A 22,251-nucleotide genomic window follows, 5' to 3' on the forward strand; every position below is an offset into this window, starting at 1 on the left:
CCACAGATGAGCTCATAAAAGGGAAAGTAAAAAAATACAAAATGACCTGTGGTGGTTTAATTCAGTCCAATCAGTCTAAATTATACAGAGAAAAGATGGCCTAGCTCAAAGAGACTAGAACTTGACAAAACACCAAACATACCTAGGGTATAGCATAAGTGAAAAGAGAAAAGAATTTTACTTCTTTCTAAGTGAAACAGGTGCTATCCTAGATTATATAAACATCACTTAGGTTTCCTAAGTTAAATATGACCCTAGTTTATTATATAAACATACCTCCATTCATTCAAATAATCAAGTACTAGTTGCCATGCACATCAAGTAGAAAACTAAATTTAATTACTTGGTTTTGCTGTTTGGTTGATTTAGCCAAAAAATAAAAATATACTCTACATTTTACTGTATCTGGCGGCCACAGTATCAACTGAATATCCTAGAATTCAATTAAGGATAATATACAATAATATATACTTCTTAAAAAAAAAAAAAGAGCATTGATGCTACAACAAAATACCAAAGGCATTGGCTGTTGGTTCACTGCTTCCCTGGTAAGCACTTAAAAGTACGAAATTTCACATTATAAGCCAGGACAGCAAGCACAGAAATGTAAGTGAGCGATAAGAAATGTGAATAGTTTCTCTAATTTTAATCCTTCTTTTCTTCAATCAAACGGCATTCTGAGGAAGAGCAAAGGTACTAGAGTTCTGTGAACTGATCATGCTGGAGCATCCCTGCGTCTCACCTGAACAGAACTAGTCATGGTGCTCAGAGCAAACACTGTGGCACAATCCTTGATCGTCGACTGGCTGTCAAAGGCACCCTGGGTATCCATTAGCAGCACAGCCACCTAGGAATTAAAAGTTAGAAATACTAAGTAAAAACTCACCAACAATGATTTAAAATGGTTACTATAAAAACCAGTAATTCAGTCAAGAAAAGTACATATCTCACACATTTTGACATAATAGTCCACGTGTTTAAGTCATCGGATAATAAGATAAGAGTTCTGCATTGTTTTGCTCAAGAAATAAGGAAGAAAAAATAGTTAAAAAAAAAAAAAAACTATAAAAAGAATTTTACTTTTGTTCCATTAGGTCTCTCGATCACAAACACTTCATTCCAGACTTGTATGCCTGTTGTTTCTCTTTCGCAACCACCTCGCCATGTAAAGCCAGTCAATGGTTCATTGTTTCCACCAATCCAACTCTGAGAATCCTGTTGAAATCAAGCATAAATATAAAACACACAAAAATAAGAACTCAAAAGGAATGTAGGAAATCACCCACTCTTTACAACACTGTAAATCAACTACACTTTAATAAAAATTTTAGGAAAACAAGAAAGAAATCATCCACTCCTTATTTTATAGATAAGGACGGTACATCCAGGCAGATAAAATACTGTAACATTATACAAGTAGTTACAAAAACAAATCCCACATCCTTCACAGAGGGACCTGAACCTTCTCAAATCTGCTCCCGTTTTCACACTCTAGGCTTCTAGATAAGTGGGGTCACACCCACTTTTCCCACTTTGGAAAGACTTCCTATGTTCAAAATCATAAAAATAAGATACCAGCTATTTTGACACCTCCTTCTACAAAACCAAGTTCCAGACAGAACGACTGTCAAAACAGCACTGCTCTCTTAGAATAGCTTATATACTAAAATGTTTTCACACTGCCTTAATTTTCTCTTTAAAAAACATCAACTTTAAAAATAACCACAAGACTTGTATAAAATCTGATTCAAACAATCCAACTGTAAGTCTTTTTCAAAACCAAAAGGGAAATCTGAATCCAGACTGGGTATGGTATTAGATGGTGCTAAGTTGGGGTAAAGATGATTGTGTGAGGTAATAATGGCTTTGAGGTTGTACTACTAATAATAAAGTCTTATCTAGTTAAAATAAATAAGTAAAAGGGCAGAAAAGAAAACAGATGAAATAAGACCAGGAAAATGTTGGCAGGTACACTGGAGTTCATTATACTCTACTATTTTGGGGTATATTTAAATTTTTTTATAATAAAATGTTTTAGCACATACATTACAGGACTAAACTGTTGTAATATTATAAAATTATATGAAATTTAATATACCATAGGCTAATTTATCTAGAAAATTAAATCTAGAATATGATAAATGAGTTAACTTTGACATATATTAAGAGCCCTCTACTTTAAGTATATTTAAAGCCCATATACCCTTTTCTCAAAGTACCTCCCCTCAAAGGAAAAATTCCTTTGTTTCAGAAATACTTCTAATAAGCTTTACTACATAGTCCAAAATAGATAACAAAGGTCCCATTAGGGGTGGAGAAAGATGTATAAGGTAGACTTAATGAGGAAAAGGCGGGAGACAAAAGTATTGCCCAAATTATCACTACTTAATATGAAGATCAGTCTTAAACATCAGTGGGCTTCCCTGTGGCTCAGATGGTAAAACACAAACCATCTATAATTATTATTCCACAGAACTCCATCCCCAGTTGTTACCAATCCTATCACTTACAAAATTCTCTTGGACTCTCTTCACTTTCAGTATCTTCAACTTAAGACCCTCATCCTCTGCTGGTCACAAGGCTGACACATGGTACAGCTCTATCTATACTATATACTACAGACTTGTGCTTCAGGAAGCACCCTTCACAGGGATCAGGGGATTAACAGTACACCCTAGATAAGCCCAGTTATGGTCTTGCACTGACTAGACTTTTTAGATGCTCCAAATCACCTTGAACCTCCCTGTTGTACCCTCCAACCCATCCTTCCTAACTGTCACTTAATGTTCTCAACAAGAAATCTAAAATCATGCCATGGTCCCACTAAAAAGCCATCTGTGGCTCCCCATTTCTTTACAGGACCATCTGGAGACGTGCTGTATACAATCCACCTTTAATTTACATTCCCTATCTCTGCTCCTTATGTCCCCCCAACACACACACCTCTTTCAGTTTGTCCCACAACAAAAAAGGTCAATAATCCCAAATACATAGGTTGCTTAGCATCTCTATACCTTTGCTCCATCTGCTCTCAGCCTGGACTGAGTGGGTGGTCAGGAAAAGAAACTCCAACTTTTCTGAACTCTTAAAGCCTATTATTGACACTTCAGGTGGCTCCCTTTAAACGGCTTTGCACTGCAGTTCTTGTGTAAGTATTGCGAGCACGGGCTATAAACCCCATCTGATTTACAAAACTGTTTCTACCAAAATGCCTTCCATATTCTAGGTCCTCACACATAGCACCTCATTCCCCAAAAGTGTCAAAGTGATATTTAATGATCTGATTCAACCTACGCAAGTAACTTAAAAGAATTTATCCTAATAGAGAAATCTACTTTTATTCTACATATTACTTTTTACTTAATTACTTAATTTTACTTATTTTTTTTCCCTAACTCTTCTATGAGAATTTAAGTTCCATGAAGAAAAAAAGTTTTGTCATTTTTTTTCCTCTCAAAACACAGGATAGTATCCCCAGAACATAGAATAGTGCCTGGCTCGCAGTAGGTACTCAAAATATTTGCTCAATAAATATGTTAAATTTTTAAAATTAGTAAGCTTCAACATGTTCCTTTTTGCACATGGGTAAGAGATGGAAGAAATAAAATCCTTTCAATCACTGCTAGAAATAATACATGAATAAGAGTAAAACTAAATTTTAAAAAGTACAGATGACTGAAATCATAAGCTAAGTAAGATGCTTGTTAACCTTACTATCTCCAAAAGAACTTTAAAAAGAATTGGTGTCTCATTAAAAAAGATGTACTAACTATATATTATCTCTTCTTGGTTTACCCTGTAATGGAAATGTTTACTAAATTGCTATTGTTCAGTCACTAAGTCGCCCAACTCTTTGTGACTCCATCCACTACAGCACATCAGGTTTTCCTGTCCTTCACTATCTCCTGGACGTTGCTCAAACTCATGTCATTGGGCTGGTGATGCCATTCAACCATCTCATCCTCTGTTGCCCACTTCTCCTCTTGCCCTCAGTCTTTCCCAGCATCAGACAGAGTCTTTTCCAATGAGTCGGCTCTTCACATTAGATGGCCAAAGTACTGAAGCTCCAGCTTCACCATTAGTCCTTCAATGAACGTTCAGGGTTGATTTCCTTTAGGATTGACTGGTTTGACTCCTTGATCTTCAAGGGACTCTCAAGAGTCTTCTCCATCACCACAGTTCGAAAGCATCAATTCTTCAGCAATCAACTGTAGCCCGCCAGGCTCCTCTGTCCATGTGATTCTCCAGGCAAGAATACTGTAGTGGGTTCCCATTTCCCCTCTAGGGTATCTTCCCAACCCAGCGATCAAACCTAGGTCTCCTGCACCGCCGGCAGGTCCTTTACATTTGAGCCACCACAGCTTTGACTATACGGACCTTGGTTGACAAAGTGATGTCTCTGTTTTTTAATACACTGTCTAGGTTTGTCACAGCTTTCCTTCCAAGGAGCAAGCATCTTTTAATTTCATGGCTGCAATTACCATCTGCAGTGATTTTGGAGCCCGAGAAAATAAAGTCTATCAATATTTCCACTTTTTTTCCATTTATTTGCCATGAAGTGATGGGACTGGATGCCATGATTTACTTTTTTGAATGCTGAGTTTTAAGCCAGCTTTTTTAACTCTTCTCTTTCACCCTCATCAAGACACTCTTTAGTTCCTCTTAGCTTTCTGCCATTAGAGTGATATCATCTGCATATCTGAAGTTGTTGATATTTCTCCTGGCAATCTTGAATCCAGCTTGTGTGCTTCCTTCAGCCAGGCATTTCACATGATGCACTCTGAATAGAAGTTAAATAAGCAGGGTGACAATATACAGCCTTGACATATTTCTTCCCTAATTTTGAACTGGTCCATTACTCCACATCCAGTTCTAACTGTTGTTTCTTGACCTGTACACAGGTTTCTCAGGAGGCAGGTAAAGTGGTCTGGGATTCCCATCTTGTTAAGAATTTTCCAGAGTTTGTTGTGATCCATACAGTCAAAGGCTTTAGCGTAGTCAATGACGCAGAAGTACTAAATTGATCAGTCAATAAAGAATGAGAGAAAAGGTAAATCAGAGAACCTAATTAAAACCAGTTAAGTTTTGACATTTCAAAACATGAAATTAAGTCTTGTTATTTCTCTAACATACTGAACACTGGTAAATTTAATATAGTCATTCAACAAATATTTATTGAACCCCTACTGTGTGCCAGCCACTGTTCTAGATTCAAGGGACAGAGCAGTGAAAAAGAACAAACATCTCTGCCCTCAGGAGGACGCTAATGAATTCGAGAAGGAGCCTCGCTCATAACAGATACGGTCTGCTGTCATGAGTAGAAGCAAACTTAAGAACCTGAAAAACAGTAACCTGATACCATTTATTAATACAGGGACAAAAACTAAAAATTTTAAAAATTATCTTAATCCTCCAGTTCAAAAAAAAAAGCTTACTGAATAAGTCCCAGTTGCAAAAGGCATCTCAGCTGAAAAGACTTGAACTTTGAATGTAGTCAAATATTATAGTGAACAAACAGAAATCCTTGCCAAAAAGACTCACCAATGTAATTATCAACAATAAAGAACCCCTACCTGCTCTAAACAATAAGAAACAAATTCTTATTTCACCATAGGAAAGATAACATTCTCTAGCAATGGAGATTGGACAAGGCAATGGCACCCCACTCCAGTACTCCTGCCTGGAAAATCCCATGGACGGAGGAGCCTGGTGGGCTGCAATCCATGGGGTCGCTAAGAGTCGGGCACGACTGAGCAACTTCACTTTCACTTTGCATTTTCATGCATTGGAGAAGGAAATGGCAACCCACTCTGGTGTTCTTGCCTGGAGAATCCCAGGGACGGGGGAGCCTGGTGGGCTGCCATCTCTGGGGTCGCACAGAGTCGGACACGACTGAAGCAACTTAGCAGCAGCAGCAGCAATGGAAAAGGCAATGGCACCCCACTCCAGTACTCTTGCCTGGTAAACCCCATGGACGGAGGAGCCTGGTAGGCTGCAGTCCATGGGGTCACCAGGGGTCAGACACAACTGAGCGACTTCACTTTCACTTTTCACTTTCATGCACTGGAGAAGGAAATGGCAACCCACTCCAGTGTCCTTGCCTGGAGAATCCCAAGGACGGAGGAGCCTGGTGGGCTGCCGTCTATGGGGTCACACAGAGTCGCACACAACTGAAGCAACTCAGCAGCAGCAGCAACAAAGTGAAACAAAAGTTAGGTAAATTTGCACATTGAGTTGGTAGTCCAGCCAGGTCTCCTAACTTCAACAATGGGCATGCCAGAAGATAAAGGTGCATTGAGAAGCCGTAACAACTCAACACAGCTATAAGGAAAATGGACAGAAGGATGAAATTAAAGATCCAAGTAATCGTACAACAAAACAGCAGATCCTTCGAGCTATGAAGCATTCCCCATAAAAACATAACAGATAAAAATCTTAATTGTATAAACTAGTACCTAACTTAGGAGGTAGGTTATTAACACCAAACACCCAAACGATAGAATAAGCTAATATTAACATTCTGACCACCAAGCATAACTTAAAAGAGTTTTCATTTGAATATGTAAGAATACTCTGCAAGTCCTAGAGCAAATTAAGAAACATTAGACTTTTAAAACAATTTTAAAACTGTCTAACATCTTACCCATCTCCTCATCCAACTCTTCCCTTTTGGGGCTGGACAGGCAGATAACATAATGACTGACCTAAGTCACAAGCTCAGACAAAGGACAACTATATCAACTTAGCTACACGCGAAAGAATAAGTTTAAATAATCTTTTTTTCTTATGATTCTGGTTAAAAGGTGACCTTGACCTGGAAGACATGCTTAGTAAAATAAGCCAGATACAAAATAACAAAATTGTATGATTATACTTACATGAAATATCTAGAGCAGTTAAACTCATTGAGACAGAAAGTGGAAAAGCAGTTATCAGGGGCTGGAAGAAAGAGTTTATTGTGTACAGATCTTTAGTCTGGGAAAATGAAAAAGTTCTGGAAATGTATTGGTGGTGATGACTGCACAATAATGTGAACAGTCTTAATGCCATTGAAATTGTACACTTAAAAGGGACTAAAAAGGGAAATTGTTATGTATTTTTTAACCACAATTTTTCAAGTGTACTTAAGTGCTACTAGAACAGGAAAGGGAAAACACTTCTAGTTATTGTGATGTTTGGTGTTGAGATCTGATTTTATAGCCTTCCACTGGACTTCCAGTCTCAGTGCTCCCATGTATAAAGCTAATATAAAAAAAGCATATCAGCCTCACAAGAAAAAGCTCAACATGAAAATCAATGACCTTTCTTTCTTTTTGATCAGAGAATCAAGGTCACAGGGCAAATTGCACACTGAACTCTGGAGAGAGGCGGTTTACCAGAAGCAGAAACTGCTAGAGCAAACTGAAGAAAACACTTAAATTAATATGGACAAACTGCTAAAAGCTAAAAGAAACTAGCTTGGGACCTAAGAGCTCTTCATTTTTACCATAAGAAGTTCCCTGAGGTTCTCTCTTTCTGTTTGTTTTGACCCTGCCACATGGTTTGCGGAATCTTAGTTCCTCAACCAGGGATTGAACCCAAGCCGTGGCAGTGAAAGCACTGAGCCCTAATGACTGGACCACCAGGGAATTCCCTGCAACCATTTTCAAACACACACAGGGGCAAGTAAGCCCTGAGAGCAGTCCCCACTAACGAAGGCCAGCCCTTCAAGGCAAACTACCTGATCAGAGCTTTATCTAACCCTGGGAAAAGTCCAATTCATCAACTCCAGTTCCCTCTAGCCTTCCTGTTTCAAGTAAAGGGAGAAAAAAAATTTCTGAAGGTCATAGCCCAGGGACTCAGGTCCACTTACAAAACTGAGATTTAATCATAAAATGATAAAGCTCTCCTCACGCACACATTACTACCACATCAATCAGTGGATTACAACTGACACAGCGGGAAGACAGAGATTCTATTTAAGGAGTTCTTAGGGAAACCCAAGGACAATGGAAGGGGGACAGAATACTTAAGTCTCTGGGATCTAAAGCAGCAAACACTAACCACATCTCTGAGCTAGAACTAGATTAACATAAAACTTCACAGTAAAAGCTTAACTCTCAGTTCCTATTTTCTGATAGTTCACGTCTGATAAGTACCAGCCATGTACTTTCCTCAAAAGTTGAGGAAAAACAGACTGATGAGACAAAGCAACCTTAAGAATCAAACTCAGGTATGATGCAGATTTTGAAATACTAGACAGGAAATTTAAAGTAACTAAGATAAATATCACAAAAGCTCTAATTTTAAAAAGTGGAAACCGTGCAAAAACAAGTAATGTAAGCAGAGAGATGGAAACTCTAAGCTAGAATCCAAAGAAAATGCTAGATAGAAAAATACTACTATAGAAATAAAGAATACCTTTAATATACCTGGGCTTTCCTTGTGGCTCAGCTGGTGAAGAATCCGCTTGCACTGCGGAGACCTGGGTTCAATCCCTGGGTTGGGAAGACCCGCTGGAGAAGGGAAAGGCTAACCACTCCAGTATTCTGGCCTGGAAAATTCCATGGACTGTATAGTCTCTGGGGTCATAAAGAGTTGGACACGACTGAGCGACTTTCACTTTTAATATACTTATCCACAGACTGGACACATCAACAAAAGAATCAGTGAACACAAAAATGTATCAACAGAAACTTCCCAAACTGAAATGCATAGACAAAAAAGGATAAGAATAACAGAAGAGACTATTCAAGAACTGTGGGACAATTACAAAAAGGTATAAATAGGTATGGCTTCCCTGGTGGCTCAGTGGTAAAGAATCTGCTTGCAAGCAGGAGATGTGGGTTCAATCCCTGGGTCGGGAAGGTATACTGGAGGAGGAGATAGCAACCCACTCCAGTATTCTTGCCTGGAAAAGCCTATGGACAGAGGAGCCTGGTGGGCTATAGTTATAGTCCATGGGGTCATAAAGAGTCGGACACGACTGAGTGACTAAACCAGTAAATAGGTATAATGGGAATACCAGAAGGAGAAGGGGAAAAGGCATAAAAGAAACGTCAGAAGTCATCAATTCAGTTTAGTCGCTCAGTCGTGTCTGACTCTGCCACCCCATGGACTGCAGCACACCAGGCTTCCCTACCTATCACCAACTCCTGGAGCTTGCTCAAACTCATGTCCATCGAGTCAGTGATGCCATCCAATCATTTCACCCTGTGTCAGCCCCTTCTCCTGCTGCCTTCAATCTTTCCCAACATCAGGGTCTTTTCAAATGAGTCAGTTCTTCACATCAGATGGCCAAAGTACTGAAGTTTCAGCTTCAGCATCAGTCCTTCCAATGAATATTCAGGACTGATTTCCTTTAGGATGGACTGGTTGAATCTCCTTGCAGTCCAAGGGACTCTCAAGAATCTTCTCCAACACCACGGTTCAAAAGCATCAATTCTTCGGTGCTCAGCTTTCTTTATAGTCCAACAATCACATCCACACATGACTACTGGAAAAACCATAGCTTGACTAGATAGACCTTTGTCAGCAAAGTAGTATCTCTGCTTTTTAATATGCTGTCTAGGTTGGTCATAACTTTTCTTCCAAGGAGCAAGTGTCTTTAATTTCATGGTAATAATGGCTGAGAATTTTCTAAAATTAATGACGAATACTAAAGAACAGATCTAAGACAATCAGATAACACCAAACAAGATAAATATCAAAAGATCTATACTAGGCTTATCACAGCCTAACTGCAAAATGACAAAGACTAAAAGGAAATCCCAAAAGAAAACAAAGACAAAAACACTTATATCTATAGTGATCAAGGAACGATAAGAATCACTTTGGACTTCTAGTCTGAAACCATACAAACAGGAAGAAAATGGAATGAAATATGTAAAGTGTTAAAAGAAAAAAGCCACCAACCTAAAATTCTGTATCCAGTAAAAGTTATCCTACAAAAGTGAAGGAGAACTAAATTCTTCCTTAGATAAAAAATGAAGGATGTTGTCACCAGTACACCTGCCTTGCAAGAAATGTTAAAAGTTCTTCACAAAGAAAGAAAATAATACACGCTGGAAACTCAAACATATATATATATAAAAGAGTATCAGAGAAAGACAAGAAAATATTTTATTCTTCTCTTAATTCATTTAATAGACAACAGCATATCCAAAGTTCTAATTGCGACAATGTATTAGGCGATTATGGTACATACGGAGGACTGGGAATAAGGTACCTGTACTACCCATAAAGTGGTATAGTAATATTCTAAAAGCAAACTTAGATCAGTTGTAAATGTATATTGCAAACTCCAGGCAATTAGATTTTTTTAATGTTTAAATAAATATAATAGATACACTAAGAAAGAACAGAATGTGGAATCATATAAAATAGTCAATTAAAGCTAAAGAAGGCAGAAAAAGAGAATAAAAAAGAACCAAGTATAACAAGTATCAATAATCACTTCAGACATGCATGACTGAAATAAACCAATTGAATGAAAGAAACTGTAACTGGATTAAAAATAAATCCAACTGTCTGCTGTCCACAAAAAAACCCAGTTTAAACATAAAGAAAAGGAATGGAGAAAGACATACAATACTAACACTAATCAAATAAAAGCTAGAGTAGCTATACTAATTTCAGACAGAGCTGACTTAAGACAAGGAAATTATCATTATAAAGAGCGGTAATACATAATGATAAAAGGAGTCATTCATTTCTCCAGAAAAACTTGACACTCTTCAATGTGTATGTGCTTAATAAGAAAGCATCAAAATATATGAGGCAAAAACTGAATTCCAAGGAGAAACAAGAAAATCCGCTATTACACTTGGAGACTTCAACACCCCTCAATCAGTAATTGATGGATCCAGAAGACAAACTATCAGTTCCCTGATAGTACAGTTGGTAAAGAATCCCCCTGCAATGCAGCAGACCCTGGTTCAATTCCTGGGTAGGGAAGACCCACTGGAGAAGGAATAGGCTACCCACTCCAGTATTCTTGGGCTTTCTTTGTGGCTCAGCTGATGAAGAATCCACCTGCCATGCGGGAGACCTGGGTTCGATGACTGGATTGGGAAGATCCCCTGGAGAAGGGAAAAGCTACTCACTCCAGTATTCTGGCCTGGAGAATTCCATGGACTATACAGTCCATGGTTGCAAAGAGTCGGGACATGACTGAGCGACTTTCACTTTCAAGGATACAGCTGAACTAAACAGCACCAACATTAAAGCAGATCTAACTGACCTTATAGAATCCTTCATCCAACAATGGAATACACATTCCTCTTAGTCTCATACAGAACATTCCCCAAAATAGAACCCTGGGCTTTAAAACACACCTTAAAATAAACTTTAAAGAACAGATCATACAAAGCATGTTCTCAGACCACAAATGAATTAAATTAGTGACCAATATTGTAAACATAGCTGGAAAACCCCAAAATAGTAGAAGTTTACACAACACACTTCTAAATAACACATGGGTCAAAAAAATCCCAACAGAAATTTTTAAGTATTTTGAACTAAATGAAAATGAGAAAAACAACTTATGAAAACATGTGAAATGCAGTGACAGCAATGATTAGAAAAGAATTTATAGAAACGGGTACACATATTAGGAAAGAGATCTAAAACCAAAACTAGAAGAATAATTCAACCTAAAGAAGCAGAATAAAATTAACAGCAGAAACCTTAATAACACTGAACACAAGAAAACAGGATATCAAGACAACAGGGAAAAAAAAAATCAAACCAAAGCTGGTCCTTTAAAAGATCAATAAAATTGTTTTGAGAGAGAAAAGATAAATTTAAAATATCAGAAATCAGAGGAGTCAAAACTACTAATTTCATGGACTTTAGAAAGATAACAAAAGAATATTAAGAACAATTCTATGCCCACAATTTTGATAACTGACTTGAAGTGGATTGATTATTTGTAAGACATAACCTAGCAAACTCACATGAGAAAAAATTACATCATCTGAATAGGTCTGTATCTACTAATGAAATTTAATCAACAATTAATAACCTTCAAAAAAAGAATGAACTAAATTCAGACAGTTTCACTGCTAAGTTCTTCCAAACATTTAAAGAAGAAATGATACTAGTTCTCTCTAAACTTTCCCAGGACATAGAAGCAGAGGGAACACTTCCTAATTCATTCTATGAGGCCAATGCTATCTTAATATCAAAACCAAATGAAGACATTACAAAAAAAGAAAACTAAAGACCAATATATTTCAGGAATATAGATGTAATAATACTCAACAAAATATTAGAAAATTGAATCCAACAATGTATAAAAAGAATTATACATCACAACTAAGTGGACTGTTCTAGGGATGCAAGGCTAACTCAACATTCAAAAAATTAATATGATCCATTTCATTGAAAAAGTGAGAGAATTCCAGAAAAATATCTATTTCTGCTGTACTGACTATGCCAAAGCCTCTGACTGTGTGGATTACAACAAACTGTGGAAAATTCTTAAAGAGATGGGAATACCAGACCACCTGACCTGCCACCTAAGAAATCTGTATACAGGTCAAGAAGCAACAGTTAGAACTAGACATGGAACAACAGATTGGTTCCGAATTGGGAAAGAATTACATCAAGGTTGTATATTGTCACCCTGCTTATTTAACTTATATGCAGAGTACATCATGAGAAATGCTGGACTGGATGAAGCACAAGCTGGAATCAAGACTGCCAGAAGAAATATCAGTAACCTCATATATGCAGATGACACCATCCTATGGCAGAAAGCGAAAATGAACTAAAGAGCCTCTTGATGAAAGTGAAAGAGGAGAGTGAAAAAGTTGGCTTAAAACTTAACATTCAAAAAACTAAGATCATGGCATCTGGTCTCAATCCATGGCAAATAGATGGGGAAACAATGGAAACAGTGACAGACTTTATTTTGGGGGGCTCCAAAATCACTGCAGATGGTGACTGCAGCCATGAAATTAAAAGATGTTTGCTCCTTGGAAGAAAAGTCATGACCAACCTAGACAACATATTAAAAAGCAGAGTCATTACTTTGACAACAAAGGTCTGTATAGTCAAAGCTATTGTTTTTCCAGTAGTCACGTATGGATGTGAGAGTTGGACTATAAAGAAAGCTGAGTGCCAAAGAATTGATGCTTTTGAACTGTGGTGTTGGAGAAGATTCTTGAGAGTCTCTCGGACTGCAAGGAGATCCAACCAGTCAATCCTAAAGGAGATCAGCCCTGAATATTCATTGGAAGGACTGATGTTGAAGCTGAAGCTCCAATATTTTGGCCACCCGATGCAAATAACTGACTCATTTGCAAAGACCCTGATGTTGGGAAGGATTGAAGGCAGGAGAAGGGCCCGGCAGAAGATGAGACGGTTAATGACATCACCGACTCAATGGACATGAGTCTGAGTAGGCTGCAGGAGTTGGTAACGGATAGGGAAGCCCTCCGTGCTGCAGTCCATGGGGTCACAAACAGTCAGACACAACTGAGAGACTGAACTGATCAAATCAACAGACTAAAGAAAAACCATATGATCATATGAATGATGCAGAAAAGGCATCTGACAAAATCCAACGTCCATTCATGATTTTAAAAGCAAATACTGTCTTAGCACACTAGAAAGAGAGAACTTCCTGAACCTAACAATATCTCCAAAAAAATTCTACAGCTAACATCATACACAGTGGTGAAAACCTAGGTGTTTCTCCCTAAAGGTTAGGAAAGGGATAAGAAGACATGTTCTTATCACCTGTATTGTACTGGAGATTCTAGCCAGCACAATCAGCCAAGAAAAAGAGCTAAGAGGTACTCAGATTGGAAGGGAAAAAGGAAAACTATATTTACAGATGGCATGGTCTTTTTTATATATATATATATTTCTGCTTTATTGACTATGCCAAAGCCTTTGACTGTGTGGATCACAATAAACTGTGGAAAATTCTGAAAGAGATGGGTATACCAGACCACCTGATCTGCCTCTTGAGAAATTTGTATGCAGGTCAGGAAGCAACAGTTAGAACTGGACATGGAACAACAGACTGGTTCCAAATAGGAAAAGGAGTTTGTCAAGGCTGTATATTGTCACCCTGCTTATTTAACTTATATGCAGAGTACATCATGAGAAACGCTGGACTGGAAGAAACACAAGCTGGAATCAAGATTGCCGGGAGAAATATCAATAACCTCAGATATGCAGATGACACCACCCTTATGGCAGAAAGTGAAGAGGAACTCAAAAGCCTCTTGATGAAAGTGAAAGTGGAGAGTGAAAAAGTTGGCTTAAAGCTCAACATTCAGAAAACGAAGATCATGGCATCCAGTCCCACCACTTCATGGGAAATAGATGGGGAAATAGTGGAAACAGTGTCAGACTTTATTTTTCTGGGCTCCAAAATCACTACAGATGGTGACTGCAGCCATGAAATTAAAAGACGCTTACTCCTTGGAAGGAAAGTTATGACCAACCTAGATAGCATATTCAAAAGCAGAGACATTACTTTGCCAACAAAGGTTCGTCTAGTCAAGGCTATGGTTTTTCCTGTGGTCATGTATGGATGTGAGAGTTGGACTGTGAAGAAGGCTGAGCGCCGAAGAATTGATGCTTTTGAACTGTGATGTTGGAGAAGACTCTTGAGAGTCCCCTGGACTGCAAGGAGATCCAAGCAGTGCATTCTGAAGGAGATCAGCCCTGGGATTTCTTTGGAAGGAATGATGCTAAAGCTGAAACTCCAGTACTTTGGCCACCTCATGAGAAGAGTTGACTCATTGGAAAAGACTCTGATGCTGGGAGGGATTGGGGGCAGGAGGTGAAGGGGACGACAGAGGATGAGATGGCTGGATGGCATCACTGACTCGATGGACCTGAGTCTGAGTGAACTCCGGGAGTTGGTGATGGACAGGGAGGCCTGGCGTGCTGCGATTCATGGGGTTGCAAAGAGTCGGACACGACTGAGCGACTGATCTGATAGAGAGAAAACATTTAAAAAGTCCACTAAAAAGCTATTGGAATGAATAAATGAGTTAAACAAGATTTCAGGATAAAAGATCAATATAAAAATATCAATTGTATACTTAACAACGAACAACCTGAAAATGAAATTAAGAAAACAATTCTATTTATATCATCATCAAATCAGGAGTAAATTTAACAAAAGTATAAAAAATACAAACTACAAAACATTCTTTCCCCCCCCCAAGCTGGATTTATTTATTTAAAGACGACCCACATAAATGGAAAAACATGCCATGTTCAAAGATCAAAGTGCTTAATATTCAGACAACATTACCCAAACTGATCTTTTAGATTCAATACAATCACCAACAGAATCCCAACTAACCTCCCATAGAATCAGAGAGACAGAAAATAAGATTATAGTTCCTTAGGGAGAGAGGCTGGGAGAAGAGGTTATAGGGGATAGGTGGGTTAACAGCTTAAAAGGTACAGAGCTTCATATTTTTCATTCTGAGTTGGTAAAAATGTTCTAAAACTTATTGTGATGATGATTATACAACTGTGAATATACTAAAATCATGGGACTGTATACCACAGGTTTCAAGTAGATGAAATTATATATTATATGTGAATCATACCTCAATAAAGCTGTTAAAAGGAAAACAAAGTATCAAATACACTTAGTACATGAACTTAACAAGACTCCCAGCCATACAAAACCCACCCTATAACACTACAGAAGTCTAAGAGGAAAAAGAATGATCCACTGGCAGTTCTGTTAAATGTCCATATACTACTGCAATGTGGCATAAATTCTGTTATTTTAACTTGCTTCTTGACAAAATTATTACAGTGAACATACTCTAAAGCATCTATAGAAAATACATCCTATTAACTATAAAAAGAAACGTTGCAAGGAAAAAAAAATGTTTTAAAGAGAAAAAAGAAATCTTGAACTAGAACTCATGAGTCAAACATCAAAATTGTCCCAGGGGGAGTAGGGGAATGAAGCAGGGAGTTATTAATTACTTAAAAATTTCTTTCTCCTCCAAAAAAAGTTAGTATTAAGGAACCTGAATTCTATAAAACTGTTTTAACTCCCCAACTGTTTTAAAGCTGGTGTTTGAGTAATTAGTGCTTATGTATAACAGTATTATTACTTGAGATCTTCTTCAAAAAATGACCTCATAAAGTCAATTATTTTAGAGAAAGTAAACTTTCACTTGCAAGAACAAATACTCTGGAGTAGGAAAAGGTCTACTGGAAAAAATAATTAATGCTCTCTCAAGTACAAAACTGAAATAAGTGATAACATAGGTATAATACTTTTGATATCACAAAACAGGCAGTACATACATTTGGGGCTTAAAGCTAGAAAGGTATTTCAAAGGCTACAGATGACAAAACATTTTCAGGGAACAAGTACAGAAATGCAACCAAGAAAGGCCCTCCTAAAACATGGCAATAAGGACTTTGAACAACGTACTGTAGCCTCCTCCACGTCATCTGTTTCTGATTCCTCTGGCTTTGGCAACATTTGGTGAAGCCTTCTAAGTGAAATTACACTAATTTTAAATCTGCATATGAAAGAACAGAAATATACAATTCAGAAATCAAGGGGGGAAAATCTAATATGCTAACAGAAAGAAAGTAGTCAATAGTCCACATAACCTCTATACCCAACTCTTTAGCATATTTTCAGCAGACAAAAGAAGACCACCGATTTTTATTTTTCCTTACCGAATCTTAAAACTCTGACCAAGTTCTGCCTGCTTCTTACATAAGCAAAAATAGTAACAATATCAAATTTTCAATTTCACCAGTTTGTTACATAAGTTATATTCAGTGTATCACTTGGAATAGGTGAAATATTCAAAAGCAAATTCAGTTAAGGCAATAATTAAATGAATAAGCTAAACTTCTACATCAAATCTGGCAATTTTATGAGCATATGAACCCAAACAAAGTGATGCCTTAAAATTTTAAAAATGCACATCTATCAGAATGGCTAAATGACAGTATTGTTTTATAAAATGTAAAGGAACTGTAAGTCTTTACACATAGCTGATGGGAGTACAAAACTGGTAAACCCACTACTGAGAAAATTTTGATCCTAACATTCCTACTCCTGGGTATAAACTCAACAGAAATAAGTGCTTACGTCACCAAGACTTTTATAAGAACATTCATTATAGCTTGATCTATAACAAACAAAAATTACAAACAACCCATAAGACTGTCAATTCAAATTCAGATCAGTTCAGTCGCTCAGTCATGTCTGACTCTTTGCGACCCCATGGACTGCAGCACGCCAGGACTCTCTGTCCATCATCAACTCCAGGAGTTTACCCAAACTCATGTCCATAGAGTTGGTGATGCCATCCAACCATTTTAAACTCTGTCATCCCCTTTCCTCCCGCCCCAAATCCTTCCCAACATCAGGGTCTTTTCAAACGAGTCAGCTGTTTGCATCAGGTGGCCAAAATATTGGAGCTTCAGCTTCAACATCAGTCCTTCCAATGAACACTCAGGACTGATCTCCTTTAGGACGGACTGGTTGGATCTCCTTGCAGTCCAAGGCACTCTCAAGAATCTTCTCCAACACCACAGTTCAAAAGCATCAATTCTTGGGCACTCAGCTTTATAGTCCAACTCTCACATACATACGTGATTACTGGGAAAACCTTAGCCTTGACTAGATGGACCTTTGTTAACAAAGTAATGTCTCTGCTTTTTAATATATTGTCTAGGTTGGTCATAACTTTCCTTCCAAGGAGTAAGCGTCTTTTAACTTCATGGCTGCAGTCACCATCTGCAGTGATTTTGGAGCCCCCCAAAATTAAAGTCTGACACTGTTTCCATTGTTTCCCCATCTATTTGCCATGAAGTGATGGAACCAGATGCCATGATCTTAAGTTTTCTGAATGTTGAGTTTCAAGCCAACTTTTTCACTCTCCTCTTTCACTTTCATCAAGAGGCTCTTTAGTTCTTCAATTTCTGCCATAAGAGAGGTGTCATCTGCATATCTGAGGTTATTGATACTTCTCCCAGTAATCTTGATTCCCAGCTTGTGCTTCATCCAGCCCAGTGTTTCTCATGATGTACTCTGCATGTAAGTTAAATAAGCAGGGTGACAATATACAGCCTTGACGTACTCCTTTCCTGATTCGGAACCAGTCTGTTGTTTCATATCCAGTTCTAACTCTTGGTTCCTGATCTGCATATAGATTACTCCAGAGGCAGCTCAGGTGGTCTGGTATTCCCACCTCTTTCAGAATTTTCCACAGTTTATTGTGATTCACATAGGCAAAGGCTTTGGCATAGTCAATAAAGCAGAAACAGATGTTTTTCTGGAACTCTCTTGCTTTTTCCATGATCCAGTGGATGTTGGCAATTTGATCTCTGGTTCCTGTGCCTTTTTTAAAACCAGCTTGAACATCTGGAAGTTCACGGTTCACGTATTGCTGAAGCCTGGCCTGGAGAATTTTGAGCATTACTTTACTAGAGTGTGAGATGAGTGCAATTGTGCAGCTGTTTGAGCATTCTTCGGCATTGCCTTTCTTTGGGACTGGAATGAAAACTGACCTTTTCCAGGCCTATGGTATCTTCATCCAATGAAATACTACTCAGCAATTAAAAAAACAATTACTGATACATGCAACATGACTCTCTTAGACTTAATATTAAGTGAAAGAAACCAGACATGAGTGCACACTTAATATTTATATGAAATTCAAAAGTAGACAAAACTGATCGATGGCAATTTAAGTCAGAACAGCAGTGGCTCCTGAGAGCTGGAGATAGTAGTAACTAGGAGAAAGAACAAGAGAGCCTTCTGGAGTGCTGAAAATGCTGTTTTTCTTTATCTGAGAGGCAGTGGTCACAAAAGTGTAACTCAATGAAAATTCACTGGCTGTACTAAGGCTTACATACTTTGCTATATTTTACACCACAAAATAATAATAAAAGTGACCCTAGGAAGAAACTTATAAAAGCATTATTCTTCCTCTAAATACATTTCTTTCTTAGAAAGCACAAGAAACCAAGTTTTTTTTAATAGATTAACATTTCCAAGTCTTAATCTCAGATATTACTATTACTAGCCTTATAGAAAAAAGTGAAACCAAGTTCAACATCCCATATACTGATCCTGATATAGTTGTGCTTTTGGCAAATTATATGTAGCAGCACATATAATCCTTAAAGATAGTTCCTACTCTTGATCTCTGGAAGAAGTTCTGGGAGCAGCTCTTAAAATGGAAAATAATAAAAACTATAGATAACTCCCCTTAAAGTGCCACTAGCAATTATGATATAAACAGAGTCAAAACTCTTACTTATTAAGCAAAGATACCAGTGGGCAGCAAGAAAAGTTATCAGGCATGTACTCCTGTCAGTCTCTTTCAATTTCTCAAGTAAACAATGAAAAGTAAACAATTACAAAAGAACAATTGAGGATAAGTATATAAGTGGACCAAACATCATTTTACATAATAGTTTTTAGAATAAAGGCTTTGGCATCAAATTGCCTGGCTTGGAATCCCAGCTGTGCCACTTACTCTGAGTTTCATTCTTCAACTCCAAGCTGAAATACTAATACAACTCCATAGTGTTACTGTGAATACTGCTACCGCTGCTGCTAAGTCACTTCAGTCGTGTCCGACTCTATGCGACCCCATAGACGGCAGCCCACCAGGCTCCTCTGGAGAATCCCAGGACAGAGGAGCCTGGTGGGCTGCCGTCTATGGGGTCGCACAGAGTCGGACACGACTGAGTGACTTCATTTTCACTTTTCACTTTCATGCATTGGAGAAGGAAATAGCAACCCACTCCAGTGTTTTTGCCTGGAGAATCCCAGAGACAGAGGAGCCTGGTGGGCTGCCGTCTATGGGGTCGCACAGTCGGACACGACTGAAGTGACTTAGCAGCAGCGGTAGCAGTATTCACAGTAACACTATGGAGTTGTATTAGTATTTCAGCTTGGAGTTGAAGAATGAAACTCAGAGTAAGTGGCACAGCTGGGATTCCAAGCCAGGCAATTTGATGCCAAAGCCTTTATTCTAAAAACTATTATGTATAATACCTATTAAATGCTTAGTAATCAGAATACCCAGAAATCAATCAAGATTCAAAAACTGTTACGTGAAAAGATAACATGTGCCTCCTCATAGAAGAAAATATCATCTATGAAATGCTCTTGCCAAAAAGTCAAATCTGAGTCTGATCTAGGTTCAACTAACAATTTACAGGAAATTCACAAAACAAAAGAACAAGAAAACTGCACCAATGGGGTAAAATCAGCAAACCCAGACTGGGAAACTCTGTAAGACCAACAATCAAATTGTTCAACAAATAAATTTACCAAGAAAAAGAAATAGAGGAAAATCTTAAAAGAATTAAAACCACTTTTTGCTAAAAATTATTAAGTACATGGGCATTCACTGTCTACTTTTATATATTAAAAATTGTTCACAAAAGTTTTTAAAAAAATAAGGAATGATTAAAAATAAATTCAAAAAATAAGAAACATTTAAAAAGGGAAGCAACTCTATAAAGGATCAAGAATCCTTACCTAGAACAGCTCCCATTACTTAGTGTTCAATATATCCCCAAAATTAAGTTTTACTAATTTAATTCTACTACATTAAGTTTCTACCTTCCTAAACTGATTCTTGAAATTGGAATCACTTTTATATGACCACTTGATCAACATTTTTCTAGCAATTCCTACTGTTAACAGAGTAACCTACTTTTCTTTGGAAACATGTGATTCAAAAATCAGCTTACTAAAACTTATTAAGATTATCCACTGACAAATGGATAAAAAAAAATGTGATATAATCATATAATGGAATACCAAAGTAACAAAAACAATGGACTATCACAGATGCAAAAACATAGGTAGTTCACAGATATGTTAATGAATAAACCAAACATAAACCCATATGGTATGATTTCATTCATGTGAAGTTCAAAAACAGACAAAATTAGCCTGTGGTGAGAGTTCAGAACAGTGGTTACCTTTGAAGATATTAACTGAGAAGGCTACACTGTCTATTAGTTCAGAGATAACAAATATGACACATGTGTGGGCTGCTACTCCCCCTCTGAACAGCCACTACTAACTGATCAGAGATCAAATAAGAAATTGCACCTAAGGTGAAACTTCTTAGACAAGTGATCTAAGTTTCCTTCCCCTTGTAACGTTCTATCTGTCACCTACGTGGAATCAAACACACATGCAGTGAACAGCCAGACACAGATAGATACGATATACACAAGCTAACTTAAGAAGTTAGAGCCTCAAAATACAGAAATGCATCATCTTTAAATGCAGTTTTTTTTTTTTTTAAAGAATAAGTCATTATACATTTCTCTATTTCAGATAGAAATAAATAAAATAAATAAAATAAAATTCTGGAAAATAATCAAGTGGAAAACCTTTACTGTATCTTTCTCAACTCCCAATTTCTGCAAAATAGTGTTCTTTAATATGAACTATATCCTTGATACTCAGGTGTATTTAAGTATGCCTGAAAAGATTCCTACAAAAAGAATACTGAAAAGCTTCCTGGAAAATCAACTAGGAATGTTTGCCTTATTACTTAATCTCAAGGCACATACACAGCCAGTTACAGATTTTACACAGAATTTGTCAAGATGACCACCACGACAGATGTTTAGACAATTACATAATTCTAAGTGTTACTTCCAGCACCTTCACATGGCCTTCTGAACATCTAGCCTCTTCCTATAAAGCCGTTCCCCACTAAGTGTTCCACTCCAAAATTTCAATTCCTCCTTCTTAGTTCCTACCAAACTCTCATTCCCTCAGCCAAACTTTCAACTATTAGAAAAATATTCTGACTCAAGTCGGGGAGAAATTTTTTTTTTTTGCTTTTTTCCCAGGGAAGAAAGTTGAAGTCAGGGAAAGGGAAGGAAATAACAATTGTCTGGAAAATAACAACTGTCATAAAGTGAAAATAGAAAGGGTGATTCATTAGTCAAAATAGAAAATAAGTGCTTACTATGGGCCAATTACTGTGCCAGGCACGAGAGACATGGTAATCAAGATAAGGCCACTCCTGACAGAGGTTACACTAGCCAGGAAAATAAGTAACTAAAGTAGTATCAATGCAACACATGACCTGAGCCATACAGTCATAACATAGTCTTAGAAATCATGGAAGGCTTCCAATGAAAAAATAAGCCAACAATACAGCAACATCTGAGAGATAATATGGCATAGTCAATGAACTGCAAAAACTACAGAGGTAAGTAATGAGGCTTAGAGATCATGGAAGGCCATGGAAGTCACTTTAA

At 37.6% G+C, this 22,251-nt stretch overlaps 1 protein-coding gene across 8 annotated transcripts in view; it reads right to left on the minus strand.

Moving 5' to 3' along the window:
- ATL2 (atlastin GTPase 2) overlaps positions 1–22,251 on the minus strand; it is a 164,717-nt gene that overhangs the window by 15,736 nt on the left and 126,730 nt on the right. For 7 of the 8 annotated variants that reach the window (XM_006048938.4, XM_044925839.1, XM_044925838.2 and 4 more), the window contains 2 exons: positions 1,081–1,215; positions 743–847 (listed from right to left, as the gene is read on the minus strand). In XM_006048938.4, coding sequence (XP_006049000.1) covers positions 743–847; positions 1,081–1,215 — 240 coding nt within the window. Of the gene's footprint in view, positions 1–742; positions 848–1,080; positions 1,216–16,414; positions 16,506–22,251 lie in introns of all 8 variants that reach the window. The other variant, XM_025260882.2, reaches the window with a different exon arrangement.

The sequence above is a fragment of the Bubalus bubalis genome, chromosome 12, assembly GCF_019923935.1.
Source record: "Bubalus bubalis isolate 160015118507 breed Murrah chromosome 12, NDDB_SH_1, whole genome shotgun sequence".
NCBI lineage: Eukaryota > Metazoa > Chordata > Mammalia > Artiodactyla > Bovidae > Bubalus > Bubalus bubalis.